The sequence below is a fragment of the Syngnathus leptorhynchus genome, chromosome 21, assembly GCF_054491065.1.
Source record: "Syngnathus leptorhynchus isolate UIUO chromosome 21, UIUO_Slep, whole genome shotgun sequence".
Taxonomy (NCBI): domain Eukaryota; kingdom Metazoa; phylum Chordata; class Actinopteri; order Syngnathiformes; family Syngnathidae; genus Syngnathus; species Syngnathus leptorhynchus.
The window spans coordinates 5,882,544-5,900,008 of NC_141215.1; the positions used below are offsets into that span (position 1 = coordinate 5,882,544).

Below are 17,465 nucleotides of genomic sequence, written 5' to 3' on the forward strand. Positions count from 1 at the left end.
GGGAGGTCACAAGTCCACGATGGAGGAGGGTTGTCTTGAGTCCCCCCCCCCTCGGGGACGATGGAATCGGGTTTGCTGATTGTGGGGTATTCATTGTCTTTCTGTCTGGTTTCCATGTGTACAAGCTCTTGGCTTAATTAGCGGCGGCTCTCCCTGCCAAGGAGCCACAGTAATTACCAACTCCAAGCCTTCCGTTTCTCAGCGTGGCGCAACTCAGCTTGTCCGACACCGCGGGACCGAGCTCTTGTCCTTGATAAGCATCCCCGCACCTCTCCGACGCCCCCGCCATGTTTATGGCTGACATCTAATCACCGCTTCCTGCCACACATGGCCAGTTGTCCACTAATTGCTGAAGTCAGACGAAAATTCCATTCATCTCCACCACATAATGCCGATCGGAGGAATGGCTGCAAGATTCGACCGATCATTTCGTGTGATTCGAGAAATTTTCGACCAATTTTCAAAAGACTGGCTTGCGTTCGTGCTGCAAAAAAAGTTGGTTTTAGAGAGGAGAGGGGTGAGCACTTACGCAAAGAGGAGGTACTGCAAAGACTCCCAAGTATGATGTTGGTTTTAGAGAGGGGAGGGGTGAGCAGTTACGCACAGAGGAACAAGACTAAAGAGATACTATGAAACACATTTTAATAAAAAAAACAAAAAGGCTCCAGCAGATACAAGGATAACTAATCGGTCAATCGATTTAATTTTTGTGTCCCGCCTACTTTATACTAATGGTGCATCCTACTCAATTCAGCCACTGTCAGTTCTGCTCCTCGAAGACACTTTAAGCTCCATTTGAAAATTGCATCTTTGCAACAAAGGCATTTTCCAATCGGATCTCCTGTCCCCTCTTCTTCCGATGTTTGCGCCATTGCCATCATCACTGAGTAAATGCTCATTAATTTCACCCCTGCGTGGCAAAATCATTTCTCGCCAAAGCAATTCAGCCCCCTGTTCCTTTCAATTGGCCGCTCACGTCAATCAAGCGGCGTCGCGGCATCTCGCCCAATGGAGGTGTTATATTCCCGCAATTATCATGTCATATACTCGAAAATGTAAATGAACGTGTGTGTAAAATTAAATTTATGGCTTGTCAGTGAAGAATGCCAACCAGGAGAGCAATTACTTATCCGCTTTCATCTGCTAGCCTCCGATACGTCAAGCGGAAAAGCACGGCCGCCGTTAAATGCGCCAAATTAGCATCCAGGCGCACTTCACAATGGACCCTGGCCTCGTTTTCATCTTTTCTTTCCGGGCATAAAAAAAAATAAATAAATCAATACGTGACTCGCAGGTGTCTTGAACTTGTTTTTGGTTTTGTATTGTCATTCCGCTTCCCTTGTTAAAATCCATTTTTATAAATTCACTGCATTATTCATCTTATAGGTATTTGACCATGAATGCCTTTATTTCTCCACTTAGACAACACAAAAGCACTTTGAAGTACAGGCTGGAATTTGAAATGCAATTTCACTTGATGTATGCATGCGCATATGTTAAATCCTAAGCCCGGTCCGCTTTTGTGCACGGAAAACATCTCGGCGTCCAATTAATGCTCTTAATGAGTGCATCTTTAATGTTGTTTCCACCGTCACGGCGGGCAAAAGCAGTCGTGACTGCGGGGGTAATTACTTACCTCCAGAAACGTACCTTGAAGGGTTAATAACGTCGAAGGTGTAAGCACGGCATTTGCATAATTACACACGAGCCGTTTAATTTGCAACTTTTTTTTTCTTTTTCCGAAGGCTTTTGTTCAGCCTCCTTTTGCTTGTTGTGCATGCAAAAGGGGGCGGAGCCACGTCCTCCCTCCACCGTGTCCTCTCGCACCAGAGTGGCTTCTCGGCTAAGACCCTAATGAACAATGGAGGCAGGATTTGTTTGAATATGAATATGAATGTGCAGCAGGGGCCGGCTGCCGGTTGACCTTCAGCTGTGATTTTCAGTTCATCAGGATTAGTCAAGGCGGGCGATCAGGAGCCACTAATGCATAATGACTTCTAAAATGAAAAATGTGTAGTGACCATGCAAATGTCTCAGCTAATCAAAGAGGGGGATGGGGGGAGGACCTGGGCCGGGAAGGGGAGAGGAGCTAAACAAGGACGTGTCAAGGCCTGACAGGAAAGAAAGGAGGGAGGAGAGACATGCGTGCAAAGTAATCAAGGTGGCTTGATTAGCCGGCGATGAGGACGGGGATGTCTTATTGGCCCCTTGACACCACGCCGCCAACCGTCATGGCCGCCCACGCGACAAATACCGCTGCAATTAGCATATTCTCGTTTTGTTGACAACTTGCCGGAAACCGACTTGGAGAGTTCATTTGTGTTGAAGTCGAGGGAAATCAATAAACAAGGACATTTTTTTTTTAAATCCACTTCCTGGCCGTTTCACATTAGCTTTACTGATAGGAAAAGCTAAAGTAGGGGACCTGCTAATTAAGGTCCATGTCTATTTAAATGGCTTCCTTTTCCCAATGGGAATGAGGAGGAAGTAAAAAATAAGTCCTTCAGCGTCTCTTCTTGCTTACCAGCTCCAGTCCGGAAATACCACCTTGACCCGACCTGGGGAAAGATTTCAACCCATTTCAATCTTCTGCCAGGTTCCAGTCTCTGTGGCCATGATGAGTCCCCAGGTGATCACACCACAACAGATGCAGCAGATCCTCCAGCAGCAGGTTCTTTCCCCCCAGCAGCTCCAAGCTCTCCTCCAGCAGCAGCAGGCGGTCATGCTGCAGCAGGTAACAAAACCAGATCACGGCGAACCAAAATGAGCGCGCTAGCCGTGGTTGGCTCCGTACGTCCTTGACACGCTTTTACCGATGTGAAATTGCTTGGCTTGTTCCACGTCGCATCTAATTAAGCATCTCCCACGTGTCGCCGGTTCAATTCCCTCATCTGGGACGGCAGGCCCGCCACGTGGTGCTGAGTGATACTGTAGGTGACGGATGATGTAACATTTAGGAGCGCGCCGGTGTCAGAGTTGAAGTGCATTTGTAATTTGTGGCTTTGATTAAGGCGAGGAGAATGGTTTAATTAAGATTGTCACTTATCACCATTGTTCCTCTTTATTATGATGGGAAGTGCGGGCGACTTCAAGGCGCTTCAATTATTAATTGGGAGAATTCGATTTTTGGTCCTGTACTTTATTGTCAAGTATTAAGTTTTCTCAACTGTGGTAGGTTTTTTTTTTGTTTTTTTTTTACAGATGCAAATTCCAAAAGCTGTCAAAACATTACTGATAATGCTTGGCGTTTTTTTTTTTTTTTGCATAATCAATGCATAACTCAGAGTTGTATATTTGAAGAAAAAGCTTGTCGCATTCTATGGAAGAGCTTGTAAATTTATTCAAATGCTTCCCTCGCGTTGCAATGAAGGCTATATGCATTTTTTTATTTTTTGTATTTGGATACGCAGATTAACATGTGTTTTTGTTTACGCGCAGCAACACCTGCAGGAGTTTTATAAAAAACAGCAGGAGCAGCTTCATCTCCAGCTTCTGCAGCAGCAACATCCTGGCAAACAAGCTAAAGAGGTCATTTTCAATTTTCTTTTCCCCCCCGTCCTCTTCAATCCCAGCTACTTAATGCAAAGGATGCCGCGACTTGCTCGGCTAATGAAGTGTTTTTGAGCAACAACAACAATTGATAGAAAAGAAAACCAAAGGCGACTGGGTGCCACTCATTAGTGAATTGTTTCGACGCACACGCTGGCAAAGTTGCACTCATAAATCACATTGACGGGCAGCCGGTCAACACAAATAGTCGGCAGCGTCTCATCAGCTGGCTATCATACGAGAGAAGGGCCCGCCTTGACAGCCTCAAGTCCAATTGATCAGAAAACCGACATTTCTTTGTCTCCTCAAGTAGGCCATTACGTCTCCCCGACAGGAAACCACGCGCGACCTCCCGGCGGCTTTGTTTCTGTTTGGATTTGTAAATTGTTTTATTTTTTGCCGCCGTGGAATATGGAATAGAAATTGCTCGGTTATTTCTCCAGAGGAGCCGGGATGGGATGGGCATCACCTCCCTGCATCACTCCATTATGCAGCAGCTTGTGTTCCAGTGAGCGCTTGGCTAACTCGCGGCGCTCTTTTTATCACGATACAAACAATACTCATCTTTTTGGCTCATGGATTTGATTTGACTGTACGCTCACCATAAATGCCCACCTGGCCGTGGAACAGCTGAGCAGCCAATCGTCCCATTACTTTCGCTCACTACCTTCAATTTTAAAGTGAGAGCCCAAAACGATATCTCTGTCCCATTATTTATGGATCTGAGTGGATTACATTGAACTTTACGTTGGAATATATTACAACTGAAAGTCAGTGTCACTCTCAAGGTGTCTTTGCGGATATTTGAGGACACCAAATAAAAAATAAACTTGATAAAATGTCACATGGCATTTCGTTATATGCTGAAAAAGGAAAATCAGACAATAATAATAAAAAAAACTATTGCCGTCATTTTAAATGGGCTTATGGTTTAGGCTGTACATGAAATAAAATAAAAATAATTGGAACTTTAAGGTAAAATATATACATAAATAAATCATACAATAATAATAATAATGAAAATTGCCGTCATTTTAAATGACCTCATGGTTTATTTAAGTCAAGTATTTGTTGATGTCCCATTCCCTTGCCACGCTTTCTCAAGTCCTTAATTGTCGCCCTCTCCTCCACAATAGCAGCAACAGCAGCAGCAGCAGCTGGCCGCCCAGCAGCTGGTCTTCCAGCAGCAGCTCCTGCAGATGCAGCAGCTCCAACAGCAGCAACACCTGCTCAACATGCAGCGGCAGGGCCTGCTCTCGCTGCCCGGTCCCGCCCCCGGTCAGGCCGCCCTGCCGGGCCAGGCTCTGCCCCCGCAAGGTAAAAACCACAAGGTGTAAATATTTGCCGGATTTCTCCCTCCGGCGCCGTCTGGCTTTATTTTTCTCATCGCTATGCACCCGTGGCCCTCCCCGCCTTATCTCGTCGTACGTGTTTACATTGGCCTCATTGCTATGCTCCTCCGCTAGCCGCCAGCCGCTAACTTGCCACATGATCGCGTCCAAACCTTCCATACCTCATTTCCGTATTTACCGTCACCTTTCCCCGGCATCTTCTTCTTCTTCTCGTTTGCATACAATCTCAACATCCTAAACAAAATGTTTACGTCATCCACTCCAGCAGGCCTGAGCCCGGCGGAGCTCCAGCAATTGTGGAAGGACGTGACCGGAAGCGGCGGCGGCGGCGGAGGCGGCGGCGGAGGAGGTCACGCCTTGGAGGACAACGGCATCAAACATGGCATGAACAACACGGGCGGAACCGGCGGCTTGGACCTCTCCACCAACAACAACAACCACCACAACAACAACAACAACCACAGCAGCAACAACTCGTCATCAACTACCTCCAACGGCCCCAAATCGTCACCGCCTATCTCGCATCATTCCATCGCCAACGGACAGTCTCCCGTACTCAACCACAGACGGGAGCGGGAACGGGAGCGGGAAAGGTAAACATCAGTGGGAAAAAAAAAAAAAAAAGATGAAAAAAAACAACAGCTTGTTAACTACACGGAAAACAAGATGTTTATTTGTTTCATAGTTGATCACAAAACAAAAGCTTTGTTCTCCCAGAGGAACGCGGGAGAACTTAGCCGCCGCCGCCGCCGCCGTGCCGATATCAAAAGACGCGGCAGGCAAAGGCACGCCAAGACGAGATAACATTAAGTATTTAGTGCTTTGTGGCGCTTTGGAAAATTACCTTCCTTGCTTGCTTGTCATGTAAACAGAATACATGATGCCTTGAGTGGCGTTTCCAGGATGTTTATCCTTGTGATGGCGTGTTTTATGAATGCACCCTCTGCACCAAAACACCGACTCTTCACATATCGGCAGCCATGCATTATTCAAAGGCTTTACTTGGGCGATATTATAATAAGGCCTTATGCTACGCGCCGCTCCGAGGTGGAAGTGCTGTGTAATTGGTTTACAGTAGATGCTATCGTGACACCAGAAGGCGGGAAAAAAAAAAAAGACTTTATCTGCCCGTGTCCCGAGGGCCGGGTGGTAATGATCGAACGAGGAGTATTGTCAGGAGCGCTGCTTACCAACACGCCGCCGATCGATGCGGGGTAAGCCCCGCTGAAAAAAAGCCGACGTGAGCGCAAAGGTTAAACTGTCATCGTCGATAGAATAAATTTAGAATAAAAATCTGGACAACAAAACCATTTTCAAAAGCTCGTGACACGGACTTTTTATTCTCTACAGTTCACAGCATGAAGAAAACGGCGGCTCCCATCCCTTGTACGGTCACGGCGTGTGCAAGTGGCCCGGCTGCGAAAGCATCTGCGAGGACTTCGGACAGTTTTTGAAGTAAGATTAGGACGACAATATGTATATGTATTTATCCTCTGCAAAGAATACCGTATCGGTCCACTTGAAGTCATTCAGTACCGTTGACGATCATAGACGTCAAAGATATTCACTGGGTTGGCAGTGAATGAGTTCAAATGTAAAAAAGAGAATCCACCAAAAATCCAAATCTGCAGTAAAATGACTAATACGGCGGGAAATTCACCGTCGCTTCTTTGACCTTGCCGACGACCCCCGGACTCAGCCAGTCGTGATCCATAACAAATCTCCTCGGCGGCGTGGAAGCGCCTGATAGGCTTGTGGAGGAAGTCGTCAAAAGGCTAATGGCAACTCGCACGGCCGCACACTCGCCTCCACAACAAAGGGCCGCCATTCAGTTGTTGTCACGGCGCGCGGCAGCCGAGCCAATGAACTCTTCATGCTCCATCAACAATTTAGTTAATTAGCTCATTTGTAATTGGCCGGCTTTGTTGCCGGGATGTCAGCGAGGGGACATCAAAAGAGGGAAGGTGTTTGCGGCGCCAACGATTACAGGTTATCACGCCGCCACTCACCCGCTCGGAGAAGAAAAGCCTTTCATTTGAATATTCTAATTAGATTTGTAATTAACTGTGAAATAACGATCTGGTGTGTGTTTTCCATAAACGTCCACGCGGATGGAGTCCGGAGTTGCCATTTGTTTTTTTCCGGTTGCGAGCCAAAAACTCATCGGGTTTATGAATTAAGCGTAATAAGCTCGGTGGTTATTGGGCGAAACAGCCAGACAGTATATTAAGCCGCATTTTCACGCACTATCAACTCATATTGTGAACCTTAATTGACACCAAAGCATGGGAATGAATCAGAGGTGAAAAGTAAATGACAGCAGCAGCCCGAGTGTTTGCTTATTCCCGTGCGAATAAAGTTAACAAAAGGTCAAGTTGAGAAAAAAAATCCATTCTCAAAAATTTAATTGAAATTTCATTGATACAAGAAATGTCAATTTAATTTTGTCATTGTTCTAGTTAATTTTTTTTATTTCATTTTGACTTTTTTTTTTTTTTTTTTATTCACTCAATTGTGATTCGTTTTTAAAGCAAGTTTTTACATCATTTTGTCAACCCCCAAAAAATATTGGAATTAAAATCGAAGTATTTTTTGAAAAAATAAAACCCAACAAACTTTCTCTAAAAACAAACTAATGAAATAAAACAAAGTCAAAACAAAATAAACTCTAGCTTAAGTGAAAAAAAAAAAATCCAAAATCCGGCATCTTACGGGAAATAGTCATTTTGCTCACATCCATAGGCATCATGTATCGCTTGAGCCTGTTTTTGTGGTCTGGTGCAGGTAGACGAGTTTGCCTTCCATCTTGGGGACCGAGCACGCATGAGGAGGCAAGCTTGTGTCGGATTATCCCCCCCCCTCGATATCTTTGCATCACCTCGGTCCGCTTACTTAAAGATGCTCTGTATGCTCTGAGGATATTGTGGAAGTAGCTTAGTGGGTTATTTAGGAGACACTGCCCAAAAAAAAAAAATCGACAGGTCAGACACTGAAATAAGCTCGCAAAGTGATGCGAGAAGGAAAGCGAGGCAGGAAGTTGAAAGGTTGGCTGACAGTTTTTTTTTCGATGCTTTCCACAACATCGCCTCCGACAAAACAGAACAACGTCTCGCTCGGCTTCACCGCAACGAGTCGGAGGCTGGCTCTTCTACCCTAACCCAGCCGCCACATGAAAAAACAGACGCCAACAAAGGAGGCGGGCTCGTCAGCGGAACAAAGATGGCTGCTGGAACGGCGGCGTGCCTCCGAGCGGTGATTGTCGGTGTCACGCCGAGGCCTTTCATGTTGCCGGAGATGCCAGTCGACGACACGCCGGCGACGTTTAAACAGGGTTACATAAAGCGGGTGTCAGATTTGCGTGACAGTTTCCATGTCGCGAGATGGGTGTGGGTTACGGGTGTGAGGAGGGGGGAGGAGCTCCAGGAGGGTAATCGCTAGCTGTTGGCGCCTGCGACGCGTTTAGTCATCTTTTGTTGTGTTGCGGCGGTGGGGCTGGCGGGGGGGGGGACTTGTCGCTATTGGCGTTTAAAAGCGACTCTGTCTTCTTTGAAAATGCTCTCACCTGCAAAAAAAAAAAAAAGGGAGCTGCAAGTTGTCGACGAAAGGAGATGGGTTCCTCGGATTGTTAGTCACGTGCTAGTTTGGCCAACGATGCTCTGGCTGGGCCGCCTTATTACTGGCGCCGACGTTGAAACGGCACGCTCGGCCCGCTAACCTGGTGTCTCTAACCCGCCGCTAATTAAACCCACAAGACTGCGGCCAAGTGTCTGGACACGCACACATATACATACGCACGCCCCCGCAGCCCCTTGATAGTTGAGCTTCCCCTCTACCCTTCCACATGTCTGCCGCACTGTGACAAGACCTTTAAAACGGAGGGCATTACTTATGCATCAGCACCACGGACAGCGTCTGTGGGCCCAATGTGCGCATGTACATATTCCGTGTTCCGCATCTGTGTACAGCAAAGTGTGTCGTCTGGGTGCGAAACCCGCGGCCCATGATAATACACAACCACAATTAACCCAACGGTTTCATCGTGTAGATTTATTACCGAGCCCTGAGTGGACGCTGATGGCCCACATACATAGTCATTCTGTGAAGGGGGCGGGGGGCTTTAAGGTGTATATAATATATATATAAAAAAATAATAAAATTATAAAATTCAAATATAAAATTAATTAATTAAAATTACAATTATTATAAAAATAAATACATATATATTTTCTGATGCATTTAAAATGGGTGTCAGTTCTATGAGATTTTTTTGGGGCGCAGTACTTACTGCTAGTAAATAAGGTGCATTCTTTAATGATTGTTTCTATCTGCCTTGCCTGCACCCACCCCCCCACCACCCCATCATTATTCTCTCCGTCTTGTGGAATTATTAATGCACAGTAGGACATGCTGCCATTTGAATATTTCATAAATGTAGTAATCTTCCCTGTAATCGCCTCACTAACTGGCCAGTAGCAGAAGGTGCGTTTTGAATCACTGGCGAAATGTACGTACCAGCTGAAAAAAACAAAATTTAATGGAGATCAGCCCCTACCCCCTCCTGCCGGCGACATTTTTTTTTGTAATGAGGTATCTTTGGGGACAGCGAGAATTGTGCGCTGTGCTTTTGAAGCAGCTGTAATTCATGACACGCGCTATACATCAAGTGCATAAGATAGCATTATGGCCAGTGAAATGAAAAGGGTATTTGCAACATTAGTTTCCTCATCCTGCGAGGGACGTGATTAAATGATGAATGGAAGGTCTCGTCTTCTGCATGCACATCCCGAAACAGCAATTAGGCGGCGGGCTGCAGAAACACGCCGCTTTTTCCCCACCCCTCGCTCGCTCATCTCCCAAATGCTTCCTTGATTCTTGCTTGCTAATGAAACATTTGTGAACAGGATGGATCGCTTTGCGCAAGCAAGTTCATGACAAACTGAGTTTGGACTCGAAATAATACGGAAAGTGAATCCATCATTACGGCAACGTGACCAAATAAAATGGCTCACTCAGTTTACAACATTGGTGTCAAACCTGAGGACCGGGGGCCAGAAACATTTTATGTGGCTTTGTATCGTTCCGAAAAATTACAAATTGTCTTCACTTTTAAAAAAATACAGATAATGCTTGCAATTTTTATTACCATTCTTTTTTTTTCTAGTCTCATCAGTAGCCTGTATTTTATGTATGGAAGGTCTGGCAAAAGAAAAAAATAATCCATGTTAGAAGTTTTATTGTGCGAATTGTTAAAAAAAAAAAATCACCTTCCTGTATGTTTTTCAGTCTCAATCTCTCTTTTGTGGATGAAATCCCAGAGACAAAAACCCTCATTGACTGTTCTGGCCGCCCGGCAAAATCTCTTTCTTCTAATGAGGCGAACACAGCAGATGGCTTTAGTGCCAGTTGGAGGAGATGCTTTTGTGCATCAAAATGTCGCCGCCGTTAAATGGACGCTATTGTTTTGCCAGGAGACAAAATGCCACGCGCTGAGTCGGCGCCTTTTTTCTCCGGCTCAAGTTCGCCATCTCAAGCGGCCTATTGTCATGTTAAACATGGCGCCACACGCCTTCACGTCGCTTCTAACGACCTCATTTTGGCGCCGAACAATACCGCCCTGACGGGTTCCTCCAGATAATAACCGTCAAACCGGAGGCCCGGGGGCCAGATATGGCCCGCTAAATCATTTTATGTGGCCCTACTAATACTAAAATGACAAATTATCATTTTAAAAAATGCTAGAATTTTTTTTATTACAATTTAAATTTTGATTTGTAATTTATCATTTTTTTATTATATAATTTTTTTTAATCATTTTTATGTGCATCGGCAGGCACCTAAACAACGAGCACGCCCTGGACGATCGGAGCACAGCCCAGTGTCGGGTCCAGATGCAGGTGGTACAGCAGCTGGAAATCCAAGTAAGTTCTCTCCAGAAACTCCTCGCTAATTACGCCGTCACCATTTGTCAAACGAGGCCACGGCGAGGTTCGCCGCAAAAGCGGGACCTGCCGAGTTAAACAAAGCCACCAAACAATGAGATCCTCGGGCCTGGCAGCGAAAACCATTATGGCTCTTTTAATTGAATTAAGCGTGCGCTTTATTTTCCCCTTCCGCTTTGCTTTTTTCTTTCCAATTAATAGCGAGCGCGTCTCTCCCAGTCTGCCGTGTTAATTAACTGCACTTTGCACCTGAAGAACGCTCAAAAGGAGGGAACTATTTTCAGTAGGTGGAGCGTGACCTTATTAAGAAGTCATGCTGGCGAGATAATGAGAGCGCTGATTGAGCGACATTATTGCTCGGCGCCGCTGACATCTGCTCGTCTTTGGCTTTTTTTCCCCCAAAACAAGCCCGTACGTTCAAATACGGAATAATTGACGCATGTGTTTACAAAATGGAAGCTTCGTTCGGGTTCCTCAACATCCATCACTACTAATGAGGACTTGTATTTTTATGAAGCTTTCCTCGAAGTCCGGTCCCTGTCACTCCCGAGCTCCGTTTAGATTGATGATAGTTCACCAAGGCTCGGGGGCCGCTAACTGGACCCGGAGAGGCGGGTCCATCTCACGCCACGTTTGGAAGGACCCCTTCACCTCTCGCCAGTGTCGGCGGAATTTTAAGCCCGCCTCATTACTCCTGACCTAAATCTATTGACAAAGAAAACCAAACGCTATTTTTTATTTTCTCGCCTGACCTCTCGACACCATCCCCGTACGTTTGTTCACTTTTGTATTTAATTCCATCTTTCATCTTTGTGTCTTTTAACAGCTTTCGAAAGAACGCGAGCGTCTTCAGGCCATGATGACCCACTTGCACATGCGGCCCTCCGAACCCAAGTCATCTCCCAAACCAGTGAGTGCATATTGCTCGGTAAACACGATGAGTTTTTTTTTATATTTGAGCGTAGATGAAGATGTAATGGGATTCTGGACGATAAGTTTGGAAGTGTATTAGATGGCCGAACCTCGGCCGGGGGTTATTTCTTCGTGATAGCTATAATGGGCCAAAACAACCTGTTGGCTGGATGATTGAGCCCGCCTTCGCTCTGTTATTTTAGCAACAAACAGCGGGAAAATGATAGCTGAGGCTCGACGCTGAATTCCGATCAGTTTCTAAAATGACATATTTAGTTGACAAATATCGTCAGGCCTCCACATTGAAATAAATCTGGTTGAATGGAGATAATGGCACCATAGCATAATGGTTGGGATAATTCCGTCAAGAATCAAACGCCCCCTTTTTGTGAGTCTGTCTTTTCTCTAAAAACTGACTGCTTCTAATCGGCGTTGAATGAATGATGTTAATGAAGTATTGCGTTACATAAAAGAAACATGAAAGAGCAGCTAATTGCATTTGATGGTGTTGAAGAAAGGGTGGGGTGGGGTGGGGGGGGGTCTCGGAATGAGAGGAGTGGTCCGTTCCGACATTTCGGAGCCTCCTCGTTTTAGGCTTCCCTCAGTAAAAATAAATTCTTGAAATAATAAAACATTTCAACTCATTTAGTGGACTTTGCATCAGTATAGTTTTTGAATCAATACAAATCTTTAACCTCTCCAACTTTTTTTTTTTTCTTCTATGCTCATTAGAGCCAAGTGGCTACTTAATTATCTGCAAGTCCCGACAGCTATCCGGAATATTTCCAACTTGACATTTTATCCTATTTATCAACACAAATGGGCCCGAGCGATACCCTCTCGCTCCATCGGCCCCTCCCTTCCCTGCCTGCCATCTTTTAAAGTCAACGCCAAACTCCCGATACGTCCCCACTTGTCACCTCACAATTAAGGCAATTTGCTTTGAATATGTAACGATGTCATTACCATTCGCCGGCTGAAATTAGCACCGAAAGGTCACTCCGGCGTTTTTCCACTTGGCTGAAGGCTCCCGCATGAGATTTGGAGCCAAAAGATTGACAATTAGCGAAGCCGGGGAGAGTGGCCTTATACTCACCGCTGACTGACATATGAAGTCACTTTTGGGGATGGGATGGCGTCTCCCGTTTTACTCAACCCCCCCCCCCCCCCCCCGATCTTCCCTGAACAACCAGGCGTGGTTTTGATTAAACATGAAACGTGCAGGTGGATTCTTCCATCTGTCGTAAAGAAGCGATCAACAGAGAGATAAAACGAGATGGCGCCCGATAACACGGAGGCTGATCGTTGGCTAATCTCGAACAGCGTGCTCTAATTAGAAATCGCGTGATACAATTTGGCGCTCGTAATTAGCCGAGATGGCCCGGCGAGTCTCCGTGAGTCTCGTCAGAGGAAACACAGCTGCGTCAAGGGAGGGGGGCGGGGGGGGAGCGCGGCTTATCTCCGAAAGACACGGAATGACTCGACATGTTCGAATTTAGTTGGCCAAAAAAATGTTTGATACTTTTGACATCCTGGATATTTGATGCCGTGTATATTTGAACTCATTCACTGTCAACCCAGTTAATATCTTTGACGTCTATAACCGTCAATGGCACTGAATGAGTGACATTTTCTAAGAATGGGTGTTTTCCTTCCAGCTCAACTTGGTATCCAGCGTCACCATGTCCAAGAACCTGCCGTCGGCGTCTCCGCCTAACTTATCGCAAACGCCTACCACGCCCACGGCACCCATCACCCCAATGGCGGCCATGCCCCAGGTCCCTTCGGTGCTAGGCGGGGCCAACGTGCCCAGCATGGGAGCCATGCGCCGACGCCACTCGGAAAAATACTCCATGCCGCTTTCGTCGGGTAGGTCCAACTACACAGCGGCGTTGAATCACTTGATATGGAAATAGACTGTCCATAAATATTACACTAGTGTTAATTAAGTTCAAATAACGGCCAAGTAAATAGAATATTTATTGCATTTGTGACTTTTTGCATTGGAAATGTTCCGCCTTTGATGTTTGTATTTACGGGCTGTGTTTAAGTGGCATCAATTATGCAACGTGCGGCTAACGAACTGCGCCGATCTCATTTTATGGATTTATTAGTGTTTAAGATCTCTCGTGAGAGACATTAATTAAAAATGCATTTTGTTAGACATGGAAAATGCTGATTTGATGTACCCCCTCTCCCCTTTTCACCCCCCCCCCCCACTCCTACCCTTTTAATTTGATGAATGCTGATGTAATACCTTGAGGAATAAAAATTTACCAATTATTTCAGGTGGTGACACAGTATTTATTTTTCCAGAGATTGCCCCAAACTACGAGTTTTATAAGAACGCCGACGTCAGGCCGCCGTTTACTTATGCAACCCTTATAAGACAGGTGAGTGGGGAAATAAATTAACTTTGCTTGATTAGATTTAAATTAATTGCGGCATGAATCACGCCCCCCCCCCCCCCACCACTCTCGCTCGCGATGTCGTTAGCAAAAGCATTATTTGATGTCATCTCATTCCAGGCTATCATGGACTCGTCCGACATGCAGTTAACGCTTAATGAAATCTACAGCTGGTTCACGCGCACGTTCGCCTACTTCAGACGCAACGCCGCCACTTGGAAGGTACGGAAAAAAAAAAGATAAAACAAACGCCACACTTCCTCCTCTTCCATCCCGACGACAACATCTCTCAGATCTTTTATTTATTTATTTTCCCCCTCCTCTCCATCGAGCGCAATTAATGGCTCGGCGTGGAGAGGGCTCCGACGCGCTAATTATACGGCAGCCACTCCATCATCAGCACCTTTTGTTGAGCCAGACACCCACTCCACCCCCTCCCACCTCCTTCTCGAGCCGCCTCGCCTCTGCATATCATTGATTAATTAAGAAGAAAGATGGCCGTTAAGCGGAAGAGTGGGGGTAGGGGGGGAGCAGAGTGGAGGTCAAACCTCGTCCGGCCTGTCATGGAGGAGGAACTCTTTATTTAGTTTGTAAATGACTCGCTGCAACTTTATTGAAAAAAAAAAATCGTGTCTTTCCGTATCAGCATGCAGGCCGCGGCGCCAAAAGTGAATTAATTTGGATTTGGGATGCAAATGAGCATGCGCGACAGGGAGGGAGGGGGCGAGCGTCTCCCGCCTTGGAACCGAGGTCGTCCGTTTACACGCACGCTTTTGCCTTTTTTTGCCAGCGTGACAGAGAGAATTTGTTTAGGGGAAGAAGAAAAAAAAAAAAAAGAAAGGAATGAAAGGTAGTTTAATATCTGCACACACACACACACACACACACATCCCGCTCTTCTCCTCTCATCCAGAAGCTTATTAGTTCTAACTATATAGCATGCATAATAAAACTGCTCATTTGCTCATTAATATTAAAATGATCATATTCAGAGCCATGGGCATTAAGATCAATCAAATCCAGGGATTTTCAGGTCAGATGCGAGATCTGCTTATGAGGTTTTTTTTATCTTTTTCCTTTTTTCATGGCGAAAGAGCACCAAGGCAAGAGAGACGCTAAATATTACAGGCAGGCATATTAAAAGCCTTGCTTATTGTTTGAGCATGTTTTAATTACGCTTGTAATTATTTTGACGCGGCGTGCTTCGTGATGAATAAAATCATCGGTGTCATTTACAGTAATGGCTCCAATAGTGAAAATGTAAAAATTTTTAAAAAAAAAGCAATGGCGGGGCTTAAACGAGCGCTGTGTGACCCGCAGAACGCCGTACGCCACAACCTGAGCTTGCACAAGTGCTTTGTGCGCGTGGAAAACGTGAAAGGCGCCGTGTGGACGGTGGATGAAGTGGAGTACCAAAAACGCCGCTCGCAGAAGATTACAGGGTACGAGCAATTCATGAATGGAAATGTCCCGATACATTTTAGCTCTCTGCTGACTTTCATCTGAATTGACTGCAATTTGTCCGTCATCTTCCTAGAAGCCCGTCACTTGTCAAGAACTTGCCCTCCAGTCTGGGATATGGATCGGCACTAAACGCCAGCCTACAGGTAAGAACCGAACCAGGACTCCACTTGCACGCAGAGTTCTAAGGATCCGTGTGCAAATGCAAAAGCGTGCGCATTAATATTTATCCAGTCTGTCAAAAATGATTTGACTCCATTGTGTTTCTTATGGCAAAAAAAAATAATTAAAAATTAAATCACCGCATCTAACTTTAATGCCGGTCAGGTGAAAGTGTCCGAGAGTGTTGGACTTGAAGTTTTCAAGGGCATCTGCATCATTTATTCATCGTGACCCTTTTTAACCTCTGACCTAATCAAAGCGACCAATCTTTTATTTTGTGCAAAACGATACAAAATGATTTTTTTTTTCTTTCTGGTCATAGGCCGCCTTGGCAGAGACCACCCTGCCTCTATTGGGGACCCCGGGCTTAATGAACAGCGGCTCCATGGGGGGCGGCTGCCACGGCCTCCTGGGTGGCGACCCGTCAGGACTGATGGGCGGAAGTCCGCCGGGCCTGCTGGGCGGCAGTCCGCCGGGCCTGCTGGGCATCAGCCCGCCCGGCACGCTGAGCTGTAGCCCCCACACCCTGTTGCAGTCGGTCCACGACGACCTGAACGGCTCGCTGGATCACCTGGACACCAACGGACACGGCAGCCCGGGTTACTCCCCGCCGGGACACATGTAGGTTCTTTCAAATTCCAAGTCCAAAAAGTAACAGCCGCTGTGGAGACTGACAGCCATCATGCTTTTAACGCTCCAATTATTGTCAAATTTGCATGACACATACTTGGCACGTACTTTTTTTACGAGTTTGAGAGGCTGTTCAGGAACGCAAGACGTGTTCAATCGCCTACTTTGTATCCTTCTGCCCTTTGTTGGTTTAATTGCTTGATATTTAACCCACGGTATGCTACCACTGCTTTTTTTTATGATGTCATGACCCTGGGACAAGCTTACATACATCATCCCCATCATTTCTCATATGTGAGCCACAGACTTAAACAGTCGGGTAGAAAAAATAACCCAAATTGGGATAAAAAAAAAAAAAAAAATGACCCATTCACGCAACCCAAAAATTAGGTCAAATAAAAATGTTTGTAGCCCAAAGTGAATAGCCCACAAAATATATTTTGTAGGCTTTTCATTTTTTGTGGGTTATTTACATGACCCAATTTTTGGATTAAAAATAATAAAACAAAAGATAGGTCAGTCTTTTTTTTTTTACCCTGCGTGGGGTTATTTTAGACCCTGTGGTGTTTTTCAACTGTGTGCACCGTCGCATTAATCTTCAACAACAGGTTAAAAATATATATATTTGACAACAAACCTCTCTCCTCTTTAATGGCGCTGCTAGCGAGAAACAAAACTTTGATTTTTTCCGATTCACATGCCACACATATCGCGCATGTCCATCAGTGTTCACTGGCCGAGTCACATGACATTCTCGTCGCATGTAATGGACAAAAGATGCACTCTGCGCTTGTTTCGTCCCACCAGACGTCCACACGTGAATATGTTTACTAGCCTCGCTCTGAAATGGAGTGATAAGTGGGCCAAATCTGCCGCCTTGCCCCGCTCCCTCAAGTCATTTAACTTTTAATAACAGAATGGAATTGATGTTATTTTTTTTTCTCCCCCGACCGCCGTGTGTACTGCCACCGGAACCTCAAAATGGAAGAAATGTGTTTTTCGCCGCCGTCTCTTCCAGGATCTCTTTTAAATAATGGAGTGGCCCCCAGCGC

General features: G+C 45.7%; 1 protein-coding gene across 5 annotated transcripts in view; it reads left to right on the forward strand.

The window, feature by feature from the left end:
• foxp2 (forkhead box P2) overlaps positions 1 to 17,465 on the forward strand; it is a 65,964-nt gene that overhangs the window by 43,967 nt on the left and 4,532 nt on the right. For 2 of the 5 annotated variants that reach the window (XM_085902551.1, XM_085902555.1), the window contains 13 exons: positions 2,597 to 2,734; positions 3,439 to 3,528; positions 4,686 to 4,866; positions 5,167 to 5,494; positions 6,252 to 6,356; positions 10,732 to 10,819; positions 11,667 to 11,768; positions 13,411 to 13,621; positions 14,042 to 14,145; positions 14,281 to 14,382; positions 15,481 to 15,602; positions 15,698 to 15,767; positions 16,106 to 16,404. In XM_085902551.1, coding sequence (XP_085758677.1) covers positions 2,597 to 2,734; positions 3,439 to 3,528; positions 4,686 to 4,866; positions 5,167 to 5,494; positions 6,252 to 6,356; positions 10,732 to 10,819; positions 11,667 to 11,768; positions 13,411 to 13,621; positions 14,042 to 14,145; positions 14,281 to 14,382; positions 15,481 to 15,602; positions 15,698 to 15,767; positions 16,106 to 16,404 — 1,940 coding nt within the window. The remainder of the gene's footprint in view (positions 1 to 2,596; positions 2,735 to 3,438; positions 3,529 to 4,685; positions 4,867 to 5,166; positions 5,495 to 6,251; positions 6,357 to 10,731; positions 10,820 to 11,666; positions 11,769 to 13,410; positions 13,622 to 14,041; positions 14,146 to 14,280; positions 14,383 to 15,480; positions 15,603 to 15,697; positions 15,768 to 16,105; positions 16,405 to 17,465) is intronic. The other 3 variants (XM_085902553.1, XM_085902554.1, XM_085902552.1) reach the window with 3 other exon arrangements.